Below are 24,936 nucleotides of genomic sequence, written 5' to 3'. Positions count from 1 at the left end.
GGCAGCAATTGTTTGAAGGCGATGGCCATGGGAGGACACAGGTGAGGCTCACCAGGACCTCAGTCTTGTGGAGAGACCTAGGTAGCATAACATAACATCCCAAACCCTGACAATAAATACTAGGCGATATTTGGCAGGACCACATATGGGTTAGCTTTGTGCCACTGCGACCCCAACTTAAAGGGAAAAGATTTATTTCGGCTCATAGTTGCTGTGGGTTCACTGGATGCTTGCTGGGTCACTGCACCTGGACAGAGCATCAGGATGACAGTAGTATGTGGGGTAAGTTATTTACTTTGTGATGGACAGGAAGCTCAGAGGAGACCTGCACCCCCGGCCCAGGCAAGATCCTCAACGGGGCATCCCCGCTCCTCCAGATCGGCCCCACCTCCTGAAGTTTCTAGAACCTTTGGAAATCGCACCACAACGGCACCAAGCTCTACACACAAGCCTGCGGGGACACTAAAAGTCACCACAGTCGGTGAATGAGGAGGGAGTGTACTCTGGGCTAATGTTAGCTACAACGATTTGTTGATTTGGCTCAGGCGATGTTGTTTTCTTAGTAATAAGGGACGCAGAATTTCCTCCCTACATGTGTCACGAAAAAAACTTAAGGTCTTGGCCGAACAGCATTTACTTCAGAGGTTGTGACAGGACTAAACCTTCAGATATCCGTCAACGCACTGCGGTGTTACTGACCATTCTCTCAGAGCTGTCGGGCTCTCTCTGGCCGGCCTGTGCCTTCCTCACAAGTCGCCGCCTCCTCATCCGCAGCCCTGAGGAACCGCTAGCGCTCAGCTGGGCGCTGGCCGGGCGCATGACGCAGGCCGCGGACCGTGACGTCATCGGGCAGGGCGGGGTGCGCGTGCATGCCATGACGTCATCGGGCGGGCGGGCCGAACGCCATCGGGGGGGGGACGTGCGCGCCACAACGTCATCGGGGCGGGGCGGGCGGGGCGGGGGCGTGCGCGCCGTGACGCCATCGGGGCGGGGACTGCGCGCCGTGACGCCATCGGGGCGGGGCTGGCGGGCGGGGGCGTGCGCGCCGTGACGGCAGCCGTGCCGCGGGGCCCCGCAGGGCTGTGTGTCCGGGGCCGTGTCGCGCGCCGCGGCTCGTGCGGCTCGGCCCGGGCTGCGGCGGGAGCGAAGATGCCACAGCCCGCGCCCCGGAGCGCCGCCATCCCGGGCTGCGCGCGTAGCGGTGAGTAGCGGGCCCGAGGCGCTGACCCCGCGCGGCCTCCGTCGGCGCCTGAGCATGGGCTGCGGCCTGAAGCGCTGCGGCTGTTGTGCCAGGCGCGGTGGCCTGTGAGGCCCGAGGTGCTTCCGGCTTCCACAGCCCCGATGGGCTCCGTGCGGGGCCGAGTTGTCGGTGGCCGCAGCTTCCAGAGATTCACCAGAAAAATGTGGATTTTGTCTTTATTGCTGTTGGTCGGTCGGTGCGGGTCAGCATTTGGACGCCATCCACACGCGAGGCTGGGAGTCCGACAGGATGCTTGTTTGCTCGCTCGCGCTCTCTCACCCCGCCCCGTATGCTTTCTAAAAAAGAAAAGATTGTAGTTTCCATGCACCCAAAACTAATGCATTTTGGATAATTATGAAGAACAGCAAGCCCTGCCCCTTTCTGTTAGCTCTCGGTTTGGATCACTGTTAGCACGGTCATGATAGCTTCATTTTCCACCAGAGATTTGGGCTAGTCCCTTTACTTTATGAGAGCCATCGCAGTCAGCTTGCTTGCTTGGTTGCTTATCTTCAGACATAAAATGAGATTTGGGGGATGCTTTTCAATCTGTGCAGCCACCAAAATAGAGTTACGGTACCCATAGGGCAGGCACCGCTGCTCCGCTGCCCCTTCGGTCTCTATGAGTTTACCTGTGTCTCTTCTTTGATCGTCTTTACGTTTATCTATTTGAGGCTCTGTGATGGCTATTCTTGGTTGCCAACTTGACTATATCGGGAATTAACTACCCTCCCCCCAGGAAAAAAAATGACCCGGGCACACCTGTGAGAGATCTTTGCTTAATTAAATTGTAACTTTGAAGAGGGAAGGCACACCTTTAATTCAGATATTTTGGGGTGGGAAGATCCACCTTTAATCTAGGCCACACCTTCTGCTGGCAACCAATCAAAGGACATGGAAGAAGGACTCCTCTCTCTTTGCCTGCTTGCTCTTGCCTTGTTAGCAAGTCCATTCCTTTATTAGCATTAGAGCCTGCTTCTTCTGAATTCCAGTGTACCGAAGACCAGCTGAGACATCCAGCCTCGTAGAGTGAACAACTACTGGACTCTTGGACTTTCCAGTGGTAGACAGCCATTGTTGGACTAGCCTGTAAGACATTCTGATAAAACCCATTTCTTTATATATAAAGACATTGGTTCTATAAATTTTGTTACTCTCGACAATCCTGATGAATATGGTCTCTGCTTTCTGGAATGTGTATGTAAGGTTTGAATTGCTCAGCTCACATTTGAAAAGACCTTTTTTTAAAACCTATACTGACCGCTCCATCTCAACACTCACCTGGCTTGGACCCCCAGTAATCTTTTTTTTTTAATTTAGTTAATTTTTATTTTATGTGTACTTTGCCTGCATGTATGTCTGTGTAGCATGTGCATGCTGTGTCTGTAGAGTCCAGATCCCCTGGAACTGAAATTACAGGCAGTTGTGAGCTTCTGCGTGGGTGCTGGGAATTTGAACCAGGATCCTCAGGAAGAACAACCAGTGCTCTTAAGCACTGAGCCATCTCTCCAGCCTGGCCCTCAGTGATCTTCATAGCACGTCATGCTGGATGTTCCTTGGGATCCTCCTGAGGGCTTTCATAGGTTCTTTTCCTCCAAAGTTCACAGTGTCCCCAAGTTCAGTATTTGTTCTGGCACCTGTTCTACCTTCATTACTTAAATCTTCTCTGCACCTGCTGCCGTGTAACTTGAACTGCAATTCCTACGTCTGTTAAGTTTCTATGCTAGACCTGGGTTCCCTTGTGAAGTCACTTCCCTCTCGGTGTTCCCTTGAATGTAACATCTCTAAAACCAGAGCCACCTCTGATCCTTGCTCTGTGTCATCAAGACTTGGAAGCTTGGTGTTATTGCCTCTTCTCCCTTAGGTGCTTCGCTTCATGCTCACGAGTGCAGATAGTTGGCCTTTGCTCGACCTTTCCACTCAATTTCACACCCCCAGGTCAAGCCCGGTTAGCTTCTCCTTGGGATTCTTCTCACTGATTCCTTGTTCTAAAGATTTTTCTCCCTCTTTCCCAAACTGTTTTGAACACAGCTGTCAGGACTGTCCTCTTAAGATAGGTAGAAGAGTTGCTTAAAGACACTAGCTAGCCATTTTCACCACACATTCCAGTAGAGTCTCACTCTGTAGCTCAGGCTGGCCTGGAACTCTGGCCATTCTTCCTACTTCATATGCTGGGATTGTAAGGGTGAGCTACCATGCCAAGTTCATTGGTTCTCTGCATTTCCGACAAGTTTACTTTTCAGTGGCAGAGTCCCAGCCTGTCTTCCTACTTAGGAGGCACTGAGCAGTGACGACTTCTGTCTGCCTTGTCTCTCTGACCTGCCAGGTGTCCTGACTGAGCCTTGTGCTTTAAGGTGTTTTGCTGGCTGCCTGTGTCCCCAGTTTCCTGTACTTTGGTGTAAGTTTGCTTCTTTGTCTCAAGCAACATACCTTGTATGTTTCTTCTGCATCTGAGCCATGTTGGAACTGTAGTATTTGTGTTCTTTTTGGTTATAAGGAATGCTGTTTTGTTTGTTGTTTTTACTAAGCTGAGTTGTCCAAGCTAGCCTTGACCTCTGCATTCCACTGCCTTAGCCTTATGAATGCTGATCTGTCAGCAGAGGCAGGGACTGGGAGATGCTTGAGGAGTCTTTTTAGAGATTTTTGTTAAGGTGATGCTGAGAGACTTGACATTGAAGAAGAGGATTTTAGGACCAGTGAGCATGAAGCAGAGGTGGAATTTATTAAGATTTATTATTTAATCTGTTTATTTTCTTTCTTTCTAAGACAGGGTCTTCTCAAATACCCTAGGTCAACCTGCCGTGTAGCCAAGTTTGACCTTTAACCTTTGATTCCCTTGTCTCACCTCCTAAGTGCTAGAATGGTAGGCATGCACTGCTGTTTCTGACAAGGGAGATTTTTAACACAGAAGCCCAGGCCAAGGTGCTCCAGAAAGGCTATCAGACACTGCTATGTGGGTGTGGGCTTCCTCCAGGAGACTCCCATTTGGAATGTTTTGATCATATCTGATTTATGTGCCTTCTGAAGTTGCTTTATTCTGGGATGTCTTTTGTGTTTTTCTTAGAGTCTTACTCTAGCTCAGGCTGGCCTCAAACTCATGTGCAGTACATCTGTCTCACCCTCTTGGTTTCTTTTCTTTTTAAATAAATGAGATCATGGAGTCATACAGCAATTTCTGAGGTGTGCTTGACAGTATGTCAGGGTGATAAGATTAAAAACACAGGTCAAAAGGAGTGTAACTCACAAAATTTAGACTTGGCTGTAAACAAGGGTTTGAATCCTGTTGTGAGAATCTACAGTTTTATGGCTGAGACAAAGTAAGTTAAACTCAATGTCACATGCTTTGGTCTTAAACATGATCCCTTGTTTTAACACCTTTTTAAAATAAAATTATCATTTGTTTGGTAAAATGAGTTGAATTTTTACTTTTTTTTTTTTTTTTGGTTGTGAGCCTAGCCTTTAACAGCTGAGCCATCTCTCCAGCTGAATTTTTACTTATTTTTAAAAAAGATTTCTTTTTATTTTTTTTTGCTTATGTGTATCTGCACATGAGTGCAGGTGCTGGGGAGAGCTGCCAGCCTCCGTTATTCTGGAAGAACAGCAAGTGCCTTCTTAGCTGCTGAACTATAGCTTCAGCCCTTAACATATCTTTTTATTTCTTTAAGATTTATTTTTACTTGATGTGCATGAGTGTTTTGTCTGCATATATGTTGGTGTGCCATGTGTGTGGTGCTCACAAAGACCAAAAGCCCCTGGAACTGGAGTTATAAATGATCATTAGCCACCATGTGGGTGTTGGGAAATGAACCCAATTTCTCTTCAAGAGCAGCAAGTATACCTGATCCTCAGCTTGTATTTGAAGCTTCTTATTTGAAATGCCTCTGTTAAAAAGGACTATTGTCTCAAAATATGTAGACTTCACAGTTATCTTAAAAAGTCTATTAGTAGATAAAAGACTTCCACTTGACAGGAGGTGAGGGGCTCCCTTCCCTTCCATGTTCCTTTAAATTGTCTCCATCTTTATCTTGCTTTAGGCTCACAAGCATTTGCCCCACTCCCTTCTTGTTTTCTAGAGAAGAGACTCAGAAACACTAAGGGCTGTCTGTCAGAGATCTTCCCTGGGAGCATTTGCTGTCTGGGATTTAATTGACTCTGAGCCTTGCCTATTTGGCACTCCCCTTGCTGCAGCTGTATTGCGGGTGCTCCGTGCATTCTTTTAGTTTCCCAGCAGAGATAAGGGGTGAGGGGAATAATGTGTATTTTCCTGTTGTCATCACCTGGTAATTTCACAAGTTATGGTAGGCACAGCACAGCTGTAGGCCAGTAATTGTATTCACATGAATAGCTGAGTTCAGATGTGGCGTGTCTCCTTTATGGAAAAGGTTGACAAATGCTTGCTCTTTGACAGTGTCTATACAGCATATACTTTCACAGAAAACATCTAGGAACTCCTGAAAGGTAAGTTCTTAACATTTAAAGAGACATTTAAAACTTCATTAAGCATTATGGGAATTGTTTGTACTGAGAAAAACAAAAAACCTCCTGTTAGACAGGTTCATCCCATTAGCCATATGCTATAGGATGTAAATTGTACAGGGCCCACTATTCAAACTGTCAAGGACTCAGAGAAGAAGTGCTCTTTGATCTTCCATCCATAGAGTATTTGCTCAGTGTTTGCAATTTCTCAAACTTAACAAGTCAATGAGATTATCCATCTTTCCTTACAGGGTGCTTAAAACACAGTGTTTTCTTTGCACGTTTGAAATCCCCTTTGTATCTGAGAATAGGGAAAGGGCATTGTATTTCATTAAGCCTTAGACTATTTCTCTCCAAGGTTTTTCTTACATTATGGAGTGTTCTTCTAGGAAAGTTATTTTTTAGCCTCACTTGCTAAATGATTGCATATACTTTATAGAGTATGTTTGAAATAAAGACAAGTACAAATAGAGTTAGCCAAAATGCCACTAACCAGAGCTTATTACTGTTATTTCCTGAAAACTGCCAGCAGCAGTTGGCAACAGCAGTATAGAGACTAAAAATAGGCATCAGAGTGTATCATAAATCAGTACTGGCCAAGTTTCAACATTGCTTTAAATGTTTTCTTTTGTCCATCTTTATCTTCTTAGTTCTAAAGTATAGCAATAAGATGATCACACATGCAGCACCCTCCTGGTAGCTTTTCCTTTAGAATTATTGAGTGAGTTTTAGAAGATGATGTCAGGTTATTTAGTATATTACTGTACTATGAGCTGTGGTAGAAGATTAGTGGAAATGTGCAGTGTCATGTAGACGAGAGTTTAGCAGGCTTGTGTGTGTGTGTGTGTGTGTGTGTGTGTGTGTGTGTGTGTGTGTGTGTGTGTGTTTGTACATGTGTGTTGTGCATATTGAGGCCATTTGGTTTCATTTTTAATTGCTTTTCATATTGTTTTTGGAGACTTGGTTCTCCTGGAACTCTGGTTAGGCTAGGCTGCCAGTGAGATCTAGGGATCTGTCTGCCTTTCTCTGCTTCACCTAGCACTGAGATTACAGTTGTATAGGAACACACCCTGCACAATGCCAAGGATCCAAACTGAGGTCTGAAGGCCTTCTCAGTAAACATTCATTTTCATTACCCAATATGTGCTGTGCTCACACTCTGCTGGTGTCTCAGATTTCACATTGCTCAGAATCTAGATGTCCATAACTTTTAACAAATATTTATTAATTGTTAACCCTTTGAGTTTGAGAAGGTGGAAGGATCCTTGTGTTCTGGATTCTTGCTTTTGACTCTGAGGGTGAGGGTCTCTGGGTGAGATCTCTATAACAGCCTTGCTTATGCTGTGGATATATTGCTTAGTGAGATGCCTTCATCTCACAGATCTGAAATTACCATTGAATTTATACATGTTGGGCTTTTCATTTCCCAAACTCTTTTCACATTTTTTTTTTTTTTAATCCTAGTTCTTTCCCTCCTCACACCTTTCTGTCTGGCTTTACTTCCTCCTCTTCTGTCTGAGAGCAGCTACCAAACCAATGAAAGAAAAACATAAAGTCACACTGACTCGTTTCACTGCTTAGCCTGTCATTCATTCAACACTGACATCCAATTGTGACTATTTGGGCTTTATCAAGCATTTATGTTTCTAACTGGAAAGCTTTTTACTGGTTGTTTGCCTTGGCTTTAATTGACCTTACGTTTTTGCTTTGACCCTCCATTTAAATATGTTCAGCCTTGGACATTGATGCCAGGGGTAATTGCCAGTAGAAGACATGACAGAGATACAAAGCTAAGACTATTATGTGCAGGCTAGACTTGTCATTTGTCAGAATAGATTAGATTAGAATTTCAGGGTTTGGTTGCTTTAATGTCTAACTAGCATGTATGTGTTTGCTATGTTCCTTTTCACATTTGATTGCTGATCTGTCTAAAACTGGTATCTTTGTTGCTTCCAAGCACTGTTGTGGCTAATTATAGAAATGGTTGATTTTATAACTGTCTCTCATGTACAGTGATTTGCCACCTAAAACATGTTATCAATTAAAGCATGGCTAAGGGAAATAATAGCTACTTAATAGAGCTGTTAAGAATTAGTACATTTTATTGTCCTTAATTTGGGCTGATGTGGCTATGGTAGGTGGAGGCAGTCTGTGTGGACTACACAGAGTTCAACAGGCCTTATGGGTGGGCTTTTGGGATAGAAAAGTTTGATTTTGTACTTAGATGTTTGAAGGCAACCAAGGGGGGAGGGGAAACAAAGATGAGACTAAATAAAAGGAAAAGGATTTTCCTGTTGTTACCACAGACTATTATTTAATTTTTTTTTTTTTCCCAGACACGGTTTCTCTGTGTAGCTTTATAGACCAGACTGGCCTCGAACTCACAGAGATCCACCTGCCTCTGCCTCCCGAGTGCTGGGACTAAAGGTGTGTGCCATCACTGCCCGGCTTCTGTTATTTAATATTAAAAAGTTGGGCAAATTCCTTGAGTTGTCTCTTATACTTTGCCAGTAATAAATACAACTTGTTCTAGCATCATTTTTTTCTTACTGTTGTTGAATAAGGTGGTCATGATCTTCATGCAGAGCATTAAGGTATTGCTTGACCCAAACAAATTAGTAGTGATATGTTTAGATATTCCTAGCATTTTGGCAAACATACTGACAGTTATTAAAGACTTAGACTTTTGTTCATTTCAACAAATTAAATCTTTGCTGTACATCAAACAACACTCAGGACATACTGTAAGGAATCAAACAGACCAAAGGCTCTTGCTCTAGTGTTTCTCATCTTCCAATATAGAGGAGCTAAAAGTGATAGACTAGATGAAGAAGTAGCTATATGTCTGTATAAAGGAAGACCAGGGTTACTCTAGTGTCTGAGTTGTATTTAAGGTAGGTGCTCTAGGTAGAGGACCTTATTGAGAAGGGAGCAAACAGGTGAAGGAGACAGCTATGGAATCACCCAAGAAAAAGTATTCTAGACAGAGGGAAGAGCCAGTGCACAATTTCTAAGAGTATGATTGGTGTACTTGCTGACCCATATGGGGATCTGTATCTAGGGCAAAACAAAACTGTCCTGGTTTTGGTATTAGGGTGTTAAGAAGCCTATGAAAGTGAAGTGGAGAATGTTCCTTGTTTCCTGTTCTCTGAAAGTAGACACATCACACTAGGCCATCTTCTTCAAAGGTTTGGTAGCTTAGGTTTTTGTAAGTGCAAAACTACCTATGCATGTTTTTATGAAGGTTTAGCCTTTAAAGGGACTGAAAGCCATCTAGGTTGCCTGATTTTCTAGAGCTAGTGCTCATCTAAGAACTGGCCCATTATATTTGAATTCACAGACAATTCTCTCCCCTCTCCAGAAAAGCCATGTGGAACCTACAACTATAGAAAATTTCTAAAATACATCTATGCCCAGGCATAGTGGTAAGTGCCAGAGGCAGAGAGAGGCAGATTTCTGTGAGTTCAGCCTGGTCTACATAGTGAATTCCCAGATAGCCAAGACTATGTAGAGAGACCCTGTCTCATACAGACAAGCACACACACAAACAAAAAATACATCTATAATACACATATGTATAAAGGATTAAAATGGAGTTATCCTTTAGTGGCAACAATACCCCTATTAGAAGCCCACTAGAGATTAGCAAATAAGAGCCCCAGTGTCAGGAATGTTTTTCTTCTTTTGAAATTGGAGATTCCAAAGGCCCTCCAAACATTACAGGTTATTGTCATTGTTCCTGGTTACCTTCCCATACTTGAGTGATACCCAATTACTCAAGACATTGTATTTTTGAGTCAGAGAACATGGAAAAAAATCCTGTGGTACTGACCTGGGAACTTTGTCCCTATTGGCCAGCTTTCCTAAGAGTGCTGAAGCTGCCTTATGTGCTCCCGGGAAAAGGAAAGCAAGCACCAGCTGTGAGCTCTCCCAGTTACAGTCACGACTGGCCTGGCAAGACAGGGTATAGAAGTAGCACAGACACCACAGGGTAACCAACCACTTTCTGATTGGGTTTAAGGCCCATACCCAGCACCATTATTGCCTGCTGAGAACATGGCAGGGATGGAGGCCCTAGGAGAGAACCTACTACTATTACTTTGCTCAGTAGACATAATAAACTGACTCCTAGTGACTTACCTTTATACCCATAGATTAGGGAACTTCTGAAACCCTTGTCAGAGAAGCTCCTGTTTGCAATAGATAACAACACAGAGACTCAAGTGGCCAAGGTGCAGAGCATAAAATACTACAGAATGTTTAGCTTTAAAGGAATTTATATATCACATCCTTCACCCCCAAAGCCCAGGGATCATTGTGGAAAGAGGTAGGTGGAAAGAGCCAAAGGGAATGGATGACCACAAGGAACCAGTGTTTTCTGGACACAGCAGGGCAGCTTCACATGTGAACTCACAGTGGTTATGACAGCACACAGAAGACCTGTTAAGGCCAAGCCAAGTCATATCCCAGCATAGAAAGAGGAGGTGGAAATTCTGCCCCAGGTGCTACTGAGAGTTGTTAGCTGCTGGGAGAGGAAGAGTCAGTTTTCTCTACGAGTGTAGCCCCTGATAAGTCTATTGTGTTCCAGCGGAAGATCACACATCCAAAAATATTTGGCCAGCACAAACTGATGCTGACAGGCTGTGGGGTGGGGGTGGGGGTGGGGGCCACTTTGGTTTGTTTGTTTGTTTTGCTTCCTTTTGTTTTTAAGACACTTTCTTACTGAGGCCTGGGCTTCAAGAACTAGACCAGCTGGCTAGCAAGTCTCAGGGTCCTGTCTTTACTTTCTCAGCCTTGGGATTGCAAAGCATGCTGTACTCAGTGGTTAAGAACATTTGTTGCTCTTACAGATGACCTAGGTTTGATTGCCATATTTACATGGTAGTTCATAACCATTCCCTAATTCCAGTTCCAGGGCATCTAATGTCCTCTTTTGACTTTTATGGACACCGGGCATACATCTGGTGCACATAGATACATGGAGGCAAAATATTCATAAACTATAAGAAATCTAAAAGGAAGGAAGAAAGCAAGAAACCTCAAAGCTTGCTGTAATTTCTGGTCTTTCACAGACTGAAGAAACAAAAATGTCACTGTCCACTTGTGGTACAGAGTTGCTTGCTGGAACAGCTGTTGTATCCTGGGACTGTGAAGGTCTTGGCTGTCATTCTTCATGTCAACTTTGAATGGCTCCATTCTGTGTTAAGATACACAGCAGAGGCAGGAAGGCCTGGAGTGGCTTGAGGAGAACCATCTTTAAATGTTAGTTTTGCTACATAGTTGGCTTAGATCAAAGCAACATGCCTATGACCTGACTTCACCGTGTGCCTTTGTTTTTATTACTGTTTGCTTGTTAGTTGCCTGCTCTGAAGCCAAGATATTAGGCAGTTAAAATATTTTTCTTAGTTGAAACTCAGGGTTTGCCTTAAAGGTCATGCCTCTGTCTTCTTTCCATGTTGTTGCAAATCTGTGACTTGTTTTTCCTGATAAGGCTTTTTGAACTTTCTTCCTGAGCACTTCCTTGCTCTTGCAGTTTTCATGTATGTATTTAGTTTAAAAGGTACTTCCAGCAGACAGGGCAGCTCACTGGTGCCCTGAGTCCATTTTAGTGACTACCCTCTCATTACTATTACTGTGTTAGTTTTACTTATTTTGTTTTTTTTTTCGGTTGACTTGTGAAATGTCTGGTAGTTCTTGGTTGGCAAATAATTTAAGAACAGATGTTTACCATCTAGGCTGAGGCATAATCTTGTTGGAGAAGCTTAATGTTTTAAGGGAGGTTTAATAATTAATTTGCTTTGTCTTGTTTTTGAATTGACTGTAGAAATAAGTAATTTATAAGTTGTGTCTTTGTGCAGACACCTATGTGCATGGGGTTCTTAGGTAGTACTTCCTTGTCCTGGGTTCACTTGGAATGTTTTATATGTGCTGCTATTTGTTAGGGTATTTTGTTCTGACTTTACATGTCCCGTGATGGTACATGCAGTACTTATATTCTAGTCATGCAAAGATAGAGTGTGAAAACAGTGACCAAACTGAAAGCAACCCAGAGCAAAGGTAAAGTAGTATTCATTAACAGGGCAGGTGAATATGTCAGCTGCTTTGCTTTGTTTTTCTAAATGTTAACACTTTGTGTATTTTTTTTTCTCTAAATCTCTGTTAATAATGGGTAGGTAGGATGGTTTGGAAATCAGTGTGTTCAGTACCTGATTGAAGAGTGTTCTGGAGGGTCTAACATGTCCATCTTTCCTTTTTAGGAAATTGAAAATGGCCCTTGAGCTATGCTAGGTCTATAATGGGAAGTGTCACAGTTCGATATTTCTGCTATGGGTGCCTTTTTACATCTGCTACCTGGACAGTTCTGCTTTTTATTTATTTCAACTTCAGTGAAGTGACTCAGCCCCTTAAGAATGTGCCCATCAAGGGGTCTGGACCCTATGGACCATTTCCCAAAAAATTCTATCCACGTTTTACTCGAAGTCCAGGTCGAGTGTTAGATCCACAGTTTAAAGCAAACAGAATGGACCATTTGATAAATAATCACATTGAAGATACAGATAAAGGCCTCTCGAAGTCCTCCTCCGAGCTGGGTAAGTAATCAGGATTGTGCTCTTTAAATCATGTGATGCTCAGGGTTAGAAGTGCTCTGCTGTCCACATAAGTTACATGGTTCTAGTTAGATCTGTGCAGCAGCTGACAGGGAAGTTGTTTAAAGTCTGAACCCGAACGAAGATTATAGAAACCTTTTATATAAAAGCTTATGTGTACATTTTTTGCGGGGCATGGGTTCATATAAAAACTTGATGAAATTGGGGCTTACTGAAATCAGTCCATTGGGATTTAATAATCTATTTCTTTTATGGAACATTATCAGTATTTTTCTCTGGTCACAGATAATTTGTCTTGTGAATGTAATAAAATTTGTGTGTGTGTGTGTGTGTGTGTGTGTGTGTGTGTGTGTATGTATGTATGTATGTGTGTTTTGCTAGTCCATGCATTTGTTTTTGTTTTTTGTTTTTTTTTTAAAGGTTTATTTATCTATCATGTATACAGTGCGTGCCAGAAGAAGGCACCAGATCACATTACAGATGGTTGTGAGCCACCATGTGGTTGCTGGGAATTGAACTCAGAACCTCTCCAGCACCTCATGCATTTGTTTTTTTTGAGACAGGGTCTCAGTATGTATCCCTAGCTGGCCTGGAACTTACTATGTAGTCCAGAACAGAAATCTGCCTGCCTCTGTCTCCTGTGTGCTGGGATTAAAGGTATGTGTGCCAACATATAATAAAGTGTTCTTAAAATAGTGGTTTTGAGCAGGTGTTCATGGTTAGAGCACACTTGGTTTGCGTTAAATTGCTAAGAATCTGACATTAATCTCAGCTTACTATTTGAAACCTGAAACCGCAGACAGCCAATTTGAAAAATACAGTGATATAATCTAATTATAATTGCAAAATCAAGGCTTGGGGGTGGGGTTATCACATCATAGTGGTTGTTGAGATCATCTTTCGAGACCTAAGACTGACTCTAATTTCACTCTTTCAGGTATGATTTTCAATGAACGTGATCAGGAATTGAGAGACCTGGGCTACCAGAAACATGCCTTTAATATGCTTATTAGTAACCGTTTGGGATACCACAGAGATGTGCCAGACACCAGGAATGCAAAGTATGCTCCTTATTGGCTTACGATGAGTTCCAGTGACAGTGTTAATGCCAGTGTGGGCAGTCACGGGCAGGGCTCGGATTTGGCATGATTTGTCATAACAGAACAGTGAACTGGTCCCACTCCACTCTTGAAGCAGCATAGTCTGGGAGTATGATGCAGTTTTAGAGCTTACTATGTGTTTTTGGACATTTCAAGTAAATAACCTAAACCTAAACTTCAAAAAAATTATTTATGGCAACCAGGAAATAAAACTAGTGTGAAATTAATAAAATAAATTAATTAATAAATTAATAAATTAATTAATAAAACAATTAATTAAATAATTAATTAATAAAATAATTAAAATAAAATTTTTACATAATTTTTTATGCTTTATTATTTTCTTTCTTTCAATGGTGTCTTCAGTTTGCCATGCAGTACATAGATCCTGCACAGAATAAGATGTAGCCCCTGGGTTCACAGGGCTCAGTCTGTTTGGGGCAGGTGTGGCAACGGTTACTGCAGTAGCATGATATGAGGCTGGTGGAGCAGTCTGGCTTTGCAGCAAGTGGTCTCACTGCAGCAAGCAGGCCTTTCCTCCTGTAGAGACATCACAGACAAGGCTCCAAAGTGTGAGTGGGTGCATTGGAAGCTCTGCCCTCATCCACTTTGGTATGGGGGGAGCTGCAAGAGGATGTAACTAGGTGGGACAGACATTGGAGGTGGTGAGGCTGAAGGAAAGCGGTCAGGACCTTGGAGTTTATTTATTTATTTTGGTTTTTCGAGACAGGGTTTCTCTCTGTGGCTTTGGAGCCTATCCTGGCACTAGCTTTGGAGACTAGGCTGGCCTCGAACTCACAGAGATCTGCCTGCCTCTGCCTCCCGAGTGCTGGGATTAAAGGCGTGCGCCACCAACGCCTGGCTGAGCTTCTTAAAATATCAGATTTTCTTGTTTTGATTGTTAAAGGTGTAGAGGAAAGTCCTACCCGGCTGACCTGCCAACTGCTAGTGTTGTTATCTGTTTCTATAACGAAGCCTTCTCTGCCTTGCTGCGGACTGTGCACAGTGTTGTGGACCGCACACCAGCACACCTTCTTCATGAGATCATCCTTGTGGATGACAGCAGTGACTTTGGTAAGTGATGCTGTGAATGGTCACAGTTCATCAAGGTTCTTGTTCACTGTGTGATGCAGCCACAGCAGAGCTGACAGCCTGCCCAATCTGTTTACAGTGTTACTCAGATTTACCCCTGGGGAATTTCCTCTTGGCTTGCTATAAAAAAATGTCTGTTATGAATTAAACTCAGATTCGTAGGAAGTTATGAAGACTTCAGTTTGCCCCTCAACCAGTTTCCCACGTTCTTTCATACTTACGTACAGTGAAGGACACAGAATTCCACAATGGAGAAGTGCCATTTTATCTTGCATGAAGATTGTTGTTAGCACCAGCTCAGTCATCAGAAGCACACTGCATCACCCAGCAGTCCCTGGTGCTCCCTTTAGAGCTACACTCTGTCTTTGTGCCCCTAGCACCCTTCCCTGGCATCTGGTGACCTCTGATTTTGTCATTTAAAGCGTGTCATGTAGATGGATATGCAGTATGTGCCCTTTTGAGATTGGCACTTTTCATTTGGCACAGTGCCATGCATGGACCATGCTTGTGGAGTAAGCTATACCAGCTGTTCCCAGAGTGCACTGCATTCAGATAGCTCTTAGATGTTATCTGAGTCCCAGTTTTCTTAGAATCACTACATATTTTACATATCTTTCTTTAACTGTAGATTTTCCCAAAGAGAAGCTTTCTACTATTAATTCCCATTCAGCTCTCAGCCTCTTTCAAGATGAGCAGGGATCCGTTTTACAGAGATGGAGATAGAAGAGTAAGGGACCGTTGCTCAGAATAGTTTTTTTTTAGTAGCACTGAGGTTCTTGTACTTAGTCTGCTTGGCTTCTAGCCTTCACCCTGTAGAATAGGACTGCAGACCCAGTGATGGGGTGTCATGGAGACATCTTCCATGTACTCAGCGACTCTTTAGACCCTCTGTAGCTTCAGCAGAGCTGAAGAGACACCAGTACACTTATGGACTGGTGAATGAACACAGCACCCATGAGACCACAATACTCACACCTGGGTAAATACAGAAACTTTATGTAAGAAATCTGGAAAGGTTCATAGACATTAAAACTTACCCCCCACACTTTTTTTTTTTTTGGTTTGTTTTTTGAGACAGGGTCTCTCTGTGTAGTTCTGGCTGTCCTAGAACTCCTATGTAGAACCAGGCATTGAACTCTGCTTGCCTCTGCCATCCAAGTGCTGGGGTTAAAGGTGAGCAATGCCTCACCTGGCTTTTGTTTGTTTGTTTGTTTTTTTGTTTTTTACAACAAGAGCCTCTTTTTGTTTTTTGTTTTGTTTTTTCGAGACAGGGTTTCACTGTGTAGCTTTGGAGCCTATCCTGGCACTCGCTTTGGAGACCAGGCTGGCCTCAAACTCACAGAGATCCGCCTGCCTCTGCCTCCGGAGTGCTGGGATTAAAGGCGTGAGCCACCATCGCCCGGCAAAGAGCCTCTTTTTATAGTCTAGGCTGGCCTCACATTTACTATCAAGCCAAAGTAGGCACCGAAAGTGCAGGCAAGAGCTTTCATGTTTGGCTTCATTTTAGACATTGTCTATGGAAATACACATCTAAGGCAACTATCCCTCTTGGCTAGGTTTTAACTTTCACTCTGGGTTTCTTTTTCCCCCTACAAAGGACGCTAGGTAGAGTCTAACACATTTCTTTGATCACTTGTAGATGTTGGTCATAAGATACCGTGTTGTATGTGTCTTATGATGTGAGTAATTATGGAATTCTTGTTTTCAGATGATTTAAAAGGAGAACTAGATGAGTACATCCAAAGATACCTGCCCGCAAAAGTCAAGGTCATAAGAAATAGGAAACGCGAGGGATTGATCCGAGGAAGAATGATTGGAGCAGCCCATGCTACAGGTCTGTCTGTGGTGGTGGACACCTACAGGGCTCCCCAAAAAGCCCTCCGTCTTAGTTACTGTTCTATTGCTATGAAGAGACACCATGAGCAAGGCAGCTTAACAGAAAGCATTTCATTTAGGGCTTATGGTTTCAGAGGGTTAGTTCATGACCATGTGGCACTGGAGCAGTAGCTGAAAGCTTACATCTGATCCACAAGCAAGAGGCAGAACAGAGCTAATTAGGCCTGGCGTGGGATTTTGAAACCTCAAAGTGCACCTCCAATGACACACCTCCTCCAATAGGCTCTACCTCATAACCCCTCCTAAACAGTTCCGTCCAGTGGGGCCAAGCATTTAAAGATGAGCCTGCAGGGGCCATTCTCATTCAGTCCACTATGCCTTGTTTTCATTGGTTGTTGCCCAAAGGAGTGACAAAGCTTGTTCTGTTTGGAAAGGTTATATAACTCTGACCTGCTGCCCTAAAGCACAGGGTACAAAAATTGCTGCTGGAGCCCTCACTGGCCTGTTTTTTGTAGTAACCTTTTGGTTAATTATTGGCCTCTAAAATAGGTTTCTTACCTTGAGGCTTATGTAAGTGGAAAAGTCCAAGCTAACAAGTAACTGAACTTTTAAAAATTTCTATATTTAAAAATATAGAGCTGGGCGTTGGTGGCGCACGCCTTTAATCCCAACACTCAGGAGGCAGAGGCAGGCGGATCTCTGTGAGTTCAAGGCCAGCCTGGTCTCCAGAGCGAATTCCAGGATAGGCTCCAAAGCTGCACAGAAACCCTGTCTCAAAAACCGTGTGTGTGTGTGTGTGTGTGTGTGTGTGTGTGTGTGTGTGTGTGTGTGTGTAATGCACATCTCTACTTGGTAAATAAGATTGATTTTCATAACTATGAACATTATTTAAATCTAGCAGGGAGGAGAAAGTCTGTTGTTATTGGGAGGTTTTGAGGCCTCTCCATCATGCACCACACACTAATCTCCCCCCTGAAAGCAAAGGACAGGTGCAGACCCACTCTTCTGCAGAGAAGAGTCTAGTAACTCCTGTGCTGTTTTTGTGTTCCTTTGTTTTGAGCCCAGACTGGCTTCTTCCTTCCTGTGTAACTGAGGAAGACCTTGAACTCAGGGTCCCTCCTCTGCCTCCCAAGTTGTGGGATTATACAGATGCAGCACCACATCTGGCTGCATCTCTTTTATACTAACCTAGAAAGATAGGGCATAAGGTTGGCATTCCTGATTTCTTTTATTGATCTTGACTAACATATTTTCTTTAAAAAAAAAATAGAAAAATGAATCTGCTTTAAGTAGTTCATGGGCATATCAGAAGTCATGAGGGGGACTGGAGAGATTGCTCAGCCGTTAAAGGCTAGGCTCACAACCAAAAAATATCAGAAGTCATGAGGGAAGTTGGTAAGTCCTGACTTGAGCCTCTCCCTCATAGTGATGCCACCTATTCTCTGCTATGAATTGCTCTCCTTCAGATCCCCCCTCCCCACAGGGTCTGTGATGATCAGCACTGAGCACCGCCACTCTCCCCTGTAGCCATGGCACATTGCACTTGCTGGGCTTGGTTGGATTTCACTTTTGAAATTTGATCTTGTTCTTTAAAAACCTACTATGACCTGAAGCAGTAGACAGGAAAGGAGAAAAGTCCCTCTGCATTCAGTCAGAGCCAGTGCCCTGAGGTCAGCTTTTCCAAAGCTTTAGCCAGTTTCCTGGGTCATTGATGATTGATGAGCTGGAGAAAATTCTGGAGCTTTGAAGATTATGCCATTTAAAGCACTATACTGTTACAGTGAATATTTGCTATTATTTCATGATTTGGTTGTCTTCATTGAGATATGGTCCAGGATCTGTCAGGTTCAAGCCGGTTTGAGATCAATTAACTTGGTCTCATTTGGAAAAGTAGTACTTTCAGAATTAAGAAAAGCTATGAAGACATTTCTCCTTAAAGAAACCCTGACTTCATTTTCCACTGAGCACCGGTGGTGCTGAGAATTGTGCATGCTGTATTAGGTGATAGCTAGATGTTTTATGTCCACATTGAGCTTGTGTTCAAACAGGGAACTAGTAACTAATTTGCTGTCATCATTGAAAACTTAGAGGTATTTTTGTCAAAAATTTATGTTCTAATAAGTCATATAAAATCTACTTTGATGCTTATTTAGAATAATTCTCTCTGATAATTCAAGTTTCTCAAAGAAATTTGGAGTTATCAAAACCAACAGTTCTCAACCTTGCTGACATTTATCAAGGAGACGTAAAGATAACAGGATGAAGTTTGGTTTTTTTTTTCTTTTTCTTTTTTTTATTATTAGTTCAAATTAGGAACAAGCTTGTTTCACATGTCAATCCGTTCTCCCTCTCCCTCCCCTCACCCTCATCCCTACTACCCCACCCCTACCTACCCCCCCCCCGCCACCCCTACCCCATCCACCCTCCACTCCCCAGGCAGGGTAGGGCCCTCAATAGGGCCTCCGCAAAGTCCACCATATCATTCTGGGCTGGGCTTAGGCCCTCCCCATGTGTCCAGGGTAAGAGTGTATCCCTTCATGTGGGATGGGCTCTCAAGGTCCCTTCTTACACCAGGGAAAAATATACTAATCCACTACCAGTGGCCTCCTAGAGTGCAGAGGCCTCCTCATTGACATCTGTGTTCAGGGGTCTGGGTCAGTCCTGTACTGGCCTCCCAGACAGCAGTCTGGGGTCCATGTGCTCCCCCTTGCTCAGGCCAGCTGTTTCTGTGGGTTTCACCAGCCTAGTACTGACCCCTTCAATCTTCACTCCTCCCTCTCTGCAACTAAGTTCCAGAGTTCAGTTCAGTGTGTATCTGTGGATGTCTGTCTCTGCTTCCATCAGCCACTGGATGAGGGCTCTGAGGCTAGGGTATCCGCCACCAGACCCAGGATGCAGTTTGAGTCATTTATATTTACTAATAAGGCTGAGCCCTTGTGAAATGGTAAGTGAGCTGGAGGTATTATCGTGAAGAAAGATGATGTGTATGGATGGTGTCCCACTGTGGTTGGCACAGCAGCCCATACTCCATCCTGCAAGCCCTGCTCCTCTTGCAAGAAAGTTGCCATAGTATAGTGGTCACCAGTTCTCAGTGATGCTAAGCCATTGAAGACAGTGTAGTTATGGCCTCTAAGGCATGAATGTACTAAATTAGATACTTGGAGTTAAATGACTGTAGTAAAAGTGGACTCCACAACTGGCCAATGTCACTGCACCAGAACACATTGGGTCTGGCTGTCACTGGAAGAGGAGTCTCCTGAGTTGCCTAACAGCTTGTTGGGATTGTGCAGGTAGTTTGTAGCCTCTCCAAGACAGTGTACATTTCAGAGAAAACTCTTGGCCAGAGGATATCTTTCCCTGAACCCAGCTGGCAGTGTAAAGAGTAGTTTCTTTTTCTTTTCTTTCTTTTTTTTTTTTTTTTTTGGAGTGCAAGAGTAGTTTCTTGATGGAGTGGTCATGGTGGCTATCCATGGTTTGTGTCTAACATCGCCATCCTTGCTGGTCAGCTGCGTCCTTGCTTGGCCAAGTATGAGGTACCACTCCCCCATCTTCTCCTTTGGCCTCTCCAGGAGAAGTCCTGGTGTTTCTAGACAGCCACTGTGAAGTGAATGTGATGTGGTTGCAGCCTTTGCTGGCCATCATCCTGGAGGATCCACACACTGTGGTGTGCCCCGTGATTGACATCATCAGCGCTGACACACTTGCCTACAGCTCATCCCCAGTGGTTCGGGGAGGTTTCAACTGGGGGCTGCACTTCAAGTGGGATTTAGTGCCTGTGTCTGAGCTGGGAGGAGCCGATGGAGCTACTGCACCTATAAGGTAAGAGAAGTAGGTAGAATCCCACTGGCATTTCCTTAAAAGAGAACAGTCTGCTAAGGAAAATTGATTCTTTATAAGGGGCAAATGGAGGTCTCGACTTAACTTACCTGGTAAAAACAATTTTTGAAGCCAGGTGCTACAAAGAGAGACCCTATTTAAAAAACAAAACATTTTTCTTTTTGTTTATTGTTTGTCTTTGAGACAGGATTTATATGTATAACAGTTCTGGCTGTCGTGGAACTCACTCTGTAAACCAGGCTGGCCTTAAACTCAGTGATTCACCTGCCTGCCTCCCATGTGCTGGAATTAAAGATATGCACCACCATGCCTGGCCCAGTAAAGATGCTTAAGTTTTATATAAACCCAGCCCAGAGTTAATAGTAAGAAACTGTCAGTGCACGCAAGTGTTGTGTAGCTTTATGAGAGAGGCAAATAGGTAACTGTTTCCTGAGGCAGTGTGGGTGCCCCCATGCACTGTGGTCTGTGTCCAGTTCACTATAGGCTGAGTATCTCTTTGAGATACTAAGTGTTTTGGATTTCAATTATGTTTGTTGTATTTTGGAATATTTGCATATCCATAATTGGATATTTTGGGATGAGACCCAAGTCTAACTGTGTAATGCACTTGTGTTTCATACAAGACCTGGAGGTAACTAGACACAGCCTGCAGGAACCTCTCTGTTGCAGACAAGAAGGCATATCAGTCTTTTTAAAATGTTTTTTTCAATTTTTTATACAATGTATTTTGGGCCATATTCTTTCTCCTTACCAACTCCTGTCACTCAGATCTCTCTCTCTACCCACCCAACTTAATATTCTTTCTTAAAAATCAAACTCAAGAACAAAACAAAGTGCACACAAAAATACACACACCTCCCCAAAGACTCCATTTTGTGTAGGCCAACTATTCTAGTGCATGGGCCTGCTTTGGGTGTGGTTGATATACCCAGTGTTGAAGAAAACGGATTTTCCCTTTCCCAGCAACTATCAATTGCCAATACAGTCTTGGCTGTCTTATTTTTTATTCCTTTGAAGATACTTTTTTTACCCAAAGTGTTTTTCAGACATGTATGAATAGGTTTTGTTGTTTTGTTTTTTTAAAGACAGACTGGGCTTGTGTCATGTAACTGCTGTATCTGTAGGATTGATAATTGAAGCCATGGGTTTCTGCCTGCTCTACAAGCCCTCTTACCAACTGAGCCACATCTAGTCAATGTGCAATTGGTTTTTAGGGTATGTCATCTTCTCCAAGCTTTCAGCCTTTGTTTTTTTTTTTGTTTTGTTTTCTTTTGTTTTTTTGTTTTTCAAGACAGGGTTGTTTCTCTGTGGCTTTGGAGGCTGTCCTGGAACTAGCTCTCTGGTCTCGAACTCACAGAGATCCGACTGCCTCTGCCTCCCCAGTGCTGGGATTAAAGGCGTGCACCACCACTGCCTGACTCAGCCTTCTTTTTTAATTATAGTGTATTGAGCAGTTATTTTGAAGTCTGTTTGATAGCTTCATAACTAAAACTTTCACATCTATTTTTGTGATAGACTGTTTCTCTTTGCTGTGATTTGCCTCCCTGGTTGCCCAGTTATTTATCTGTCTACTCTTTTGTTAGACATTCTAGAGTCCTTGTTGAGTATTCTGCCTCTCTTCTTTAAGCAGTTTAGGCCAGTAGAACCTACCATGAACCCTCAGCTCCAGTTCAGGAGGTCAGATGCCTGGAAGTGGGGATTGAGCCTTTTAGTAGTGCCTATTGCAGCTTTTCTCTTTGCAGGACAGGGTGCTGCAACCTTAGCCCTCATGTCCATTGTTGGCAGGCTGCTGGTGAGGGGTGGGCATGACCCTTATGTGTTTTAGGAGTTAACAGAATCCCTGGCCTCAAACCAGATGCCAGTAGTGGCCCCTCTACCCCATTGACATGCCAAGGATGATGGCTCTAAATATTTAGAGTTCTAAAAGTGCTTTAACATTATGGATGCCACTGTTGGCACAGTCATCCACTTGAGAGTCACTGCTGAGGTTTGTCCAACTCAGAAATTGAGACTGTCTCTGTGGCAGGCCCTAGAGTCAGTTTTTGTCCCAGTGCCTCTACTAGGCCATCAAAAGGAATTATAGTCATTTGAATTGGGTTTCTATTGAGCTTGATTAAAAGAAAAGTACAGTGATACTTAGAACATAACCTTATGCCAGATACTTAATATAGCCCCAGAAATCCAGGAAATTTAGGTATGTGGCCTAGCTTGTTCCCTATTAGATGAAAATGTTTCTTTTTTATTTGTTATCTTCTTATTGTTTACCTTTTCTCTAATGACAGCTAATCTCCTGTGTCCCAGAGTCACAGAGACTTTGTAAATAAGAGGTAACTGGTTTTATTGAATGAGCACAGGCTGTGTCATTTTCTAGGTCACCTACAATGGCTGGAGGCTTGTTTGCAATGAACAGACAGTATTTCAATGACCTTGGACAGTATGACAGTGGCATGGATATCTGGGGAGGAGAAAATCTGGAAATCTCATTTCGGGTAATTCTGATTGTGTGTGTGTTCTGTTATTAAATTGTCTGTAATGGAATATAATTGCAGTTTAGGGGCAAAGAGAACCTTCTGAGCAGGTGGGCCCTACCTACCACCCATCTGGTTCTGTCTGCAGAGTCCTTGGCAGCCCATAGCTGACATAATTTTGAAAACACCACAATAGTGCTTTAAAAGACAGTTTTTCTCCAAAATTTTTTCAGGTTGAAAGATACCATTAGTTGTCTTTTATACTCTTTCTTTTTAGCAAAACAGAATGAATCCCATAAATAAATATTAAATGTATATACACTCTCACACATGACACATGGAATTGGTTCTCTTTCTGTCATGTAGGTCTTGAGAATTGAGCCCAAACTGTCAGCCATCTTGTTTTTTGTTTTTTGTTTTTTTTTTTTTTTGTTTTTTTTGGATTTTCAAGACAGGGTTTCTCTGTGTAGCTTTGGAGCCTATCCTGGCACTCGCTCTGGAGACTAGGCTGGCCTCGAACTCACTGAGATCCACCTGCCTCTGCCTTCCAAGTGCTGGGATTAAAGGCATGAGCCACCAACGCCCGGCCATCTTGTTCTTTTTAAAAAGTTCTCTTCACCACCAAGCCGTCTCAAGCCGTCTCTCTGGCCCCAAGATTCCCAATATTAACCTGAGGTCTCCATGTTCATTCTCACACATGTGCATTGCTTATGCAAGAACATTGCACAAACAAGTATGAAAAAAGTTCTTAGTACATGAAAAACAGAAGACCAGCTAATAAGCATTCCTTGTCCTTAAACCCTCAAGAGCAAGTCCATTAACACAACAAGTGATAGCACAATTCAGACATGTGGAAGCAAATGAATTTTCAGAATTTGTTGCATTTTTAATTTCAGGAAGTTCTAATTTTTAAATGCCTCTACTTTCTTCTGAGTGTATCTTGTACAAGAAATACTTGTAGGTTGCATGGCCACTATTCATAAAGGTTGGGACATGTGCTTCATGACAGTCTGAACTGACAACAGATACCTGTTTGCTTCTGGCTAGATCTGGATGTGTGGTGGGAAGCTCTTCATCATCCCTTGCTCAAGAGTAGGACACATTTTCCGGAAAAGGCGTCCATATGGATCTCCTGAAGGCCAAGACACCATGACACACAACTCACTGAGGCTGGCACATGTCTGGTTAGATGAGTACAAGGTGAGTGTCTGTGTCCAGCCATGGCCTTAGTGGTGTCCTTTCATCCCACTCAAGCATCCGTCTCCTTGGCTGACCTTTACTACTGTGCTGTTTCTCCTTGGGCTTCTTTTCATCCTAGATTCACTCAGTTTTGGTTCTCATCTGACTCATTTGAGTGTGACCCTGTAAACTTTGGAAGCAGCTCTGTTTTAATGTGCTGGTCCTTCTGGGCCTTGATCAGGGTCAGGGATTCTCACCCACTGGACTTCACTGCTCACTCAGGGTTCCTTTCCCATTTCTATCCTACCTTACACAACTTTGTTTTCTTTCCAGCCTCTTTGACAAGTATGATTTGCATGTCAATTTTAGAGCATTTTGTCACATCAAAAAGAAACACTGTATCCTTCGTGTTTCATCTCTGTCCATAAGCCCTAGACAACCACTCATCTGTCTCCTGGCTCCACTGTCTTTTCTAGACCTCTCACACATTTGTGCCCTTCTGTGGTTTTCACCTGGCATTTGTGTTTAGACTGGGCTGTGTTGTAGCAGGTCTCAGCACTTCACTACTACCCATTGCTCAGGGATACTCTCTCCATCAGGCTTTCGCCTGGTGGGCATTTGGGTTGTTTGCATGTTAACTCTTACAAAAATGCTGCTGTGATTATTTGTATGCAGTTGCTACTGTCATTGAAATGGATTGATCTTGAATTCCATCCTTGTGCCTTCATGTTCTAGGATTATAGGCTTGCATGCAGTAACATGCTTGGCTAAGTACCTGAGCTCTTATTTTGGAGACAAAAGATGACTAAGAGAATGTACAGTAATCTGAAACCCTGTGAAGTAAATGTAAATGGCCCAGTCTGTGAAGTGCTGAGGAGGGAGCTAGGAGCAGAGACAGGGCCTCAAAGCATGCCAAGGTTTTGCTTGTCTCCTTCCCTCTCCTAACCCAGAGCTCTGTGGAGCTCATCTCCTCTTGAATTGTTATCATCTGTGTGGCTTGCTGACTTCTAGGTTCTGGCCACCCACTTAGGTTTCCAGGGTCTAACTCATTTCTGTCAGATGACCACAGACACTGTGTTTTCTGTGTAGACATTGCATGCCTG

At 43.4% G+C, this 24,936-nt stretch overlaps 1 protein-coding gene across 3 annotated transcripts in view; it reads left to right on the top strand.

Annotated features, from left to right (window-relative positions):
• The first annotated feature begins 1,044 nt into the window (after positions 1-1,044).
• The window catches only part of Galnt11 (polypeptide N-acetylgalactosaminyltransferase 11), a 29,770-nt gene continuing 5,878 nt past the window's right edge, over positions 1,045-24,936 (top strand). Inside the window, exons 1-9 of one of the 3 annotated variants that reach the window (XM_027428411.2) lie at positions 1,050-1,201; positions 2,230-2,326; positions 11,971-12,303; positions 13,259-13,382; positions 14,329-14,495; positions 16,222-16,347; positions 19,919-20,168; positions 22,558-22,675; positions 23,702-23,854. In XM_027428411.2, coding sequence (XP_027284212.1) covers positions 12,009-12,303; positions 13,259-13,382; positions 14,329-14,495; positions 16,222-16,347; positions 19,919-20,168; positions 22,558-22,675; positions 23,702-23,854 — 1,233 coding nt within the window. In that variant the 5' untranslated portion in view covers positions 1,050-1,201; positions 2,230-2,326; positions 11,971-12,008. Of the gene's footprint in view, positions 1,202-2,229; positions 2,327-11,970; positions 12,304-13,258; positions 13,383-14,328; positions 14,496-16,221; positions 16,348-19,918; positions 20,169-22,557; positions 22,676-23,701; positions 23,855-24,936 lie in introns of all 3 variants that reach the window. The other 2 variants (XM_035448575.1, XM_027428412.2) reach the window with 2 other exon arrangements.

Source organism: Cricetulus griseus, chromosome 8 (assembly GCF_003668045.3).
Source record: "Cricetulus griseus strain 17A/GY chromosome 8, alternate assembly CriGri-PICRH-1.0, whole genome shotgun sequence".
Classification (NCBI taxonomy): Eukaryota; Metazoa; Chordata; class Mammalia; order Rodentia; family Cricetidae; genus Cricetulus; species Cricetulus griseus.
The sequence above is the reverse complement of the archived record's forward strand: the minus strand, read 5'-3'. Positions and strand labels throughout refer to the sequence as shown.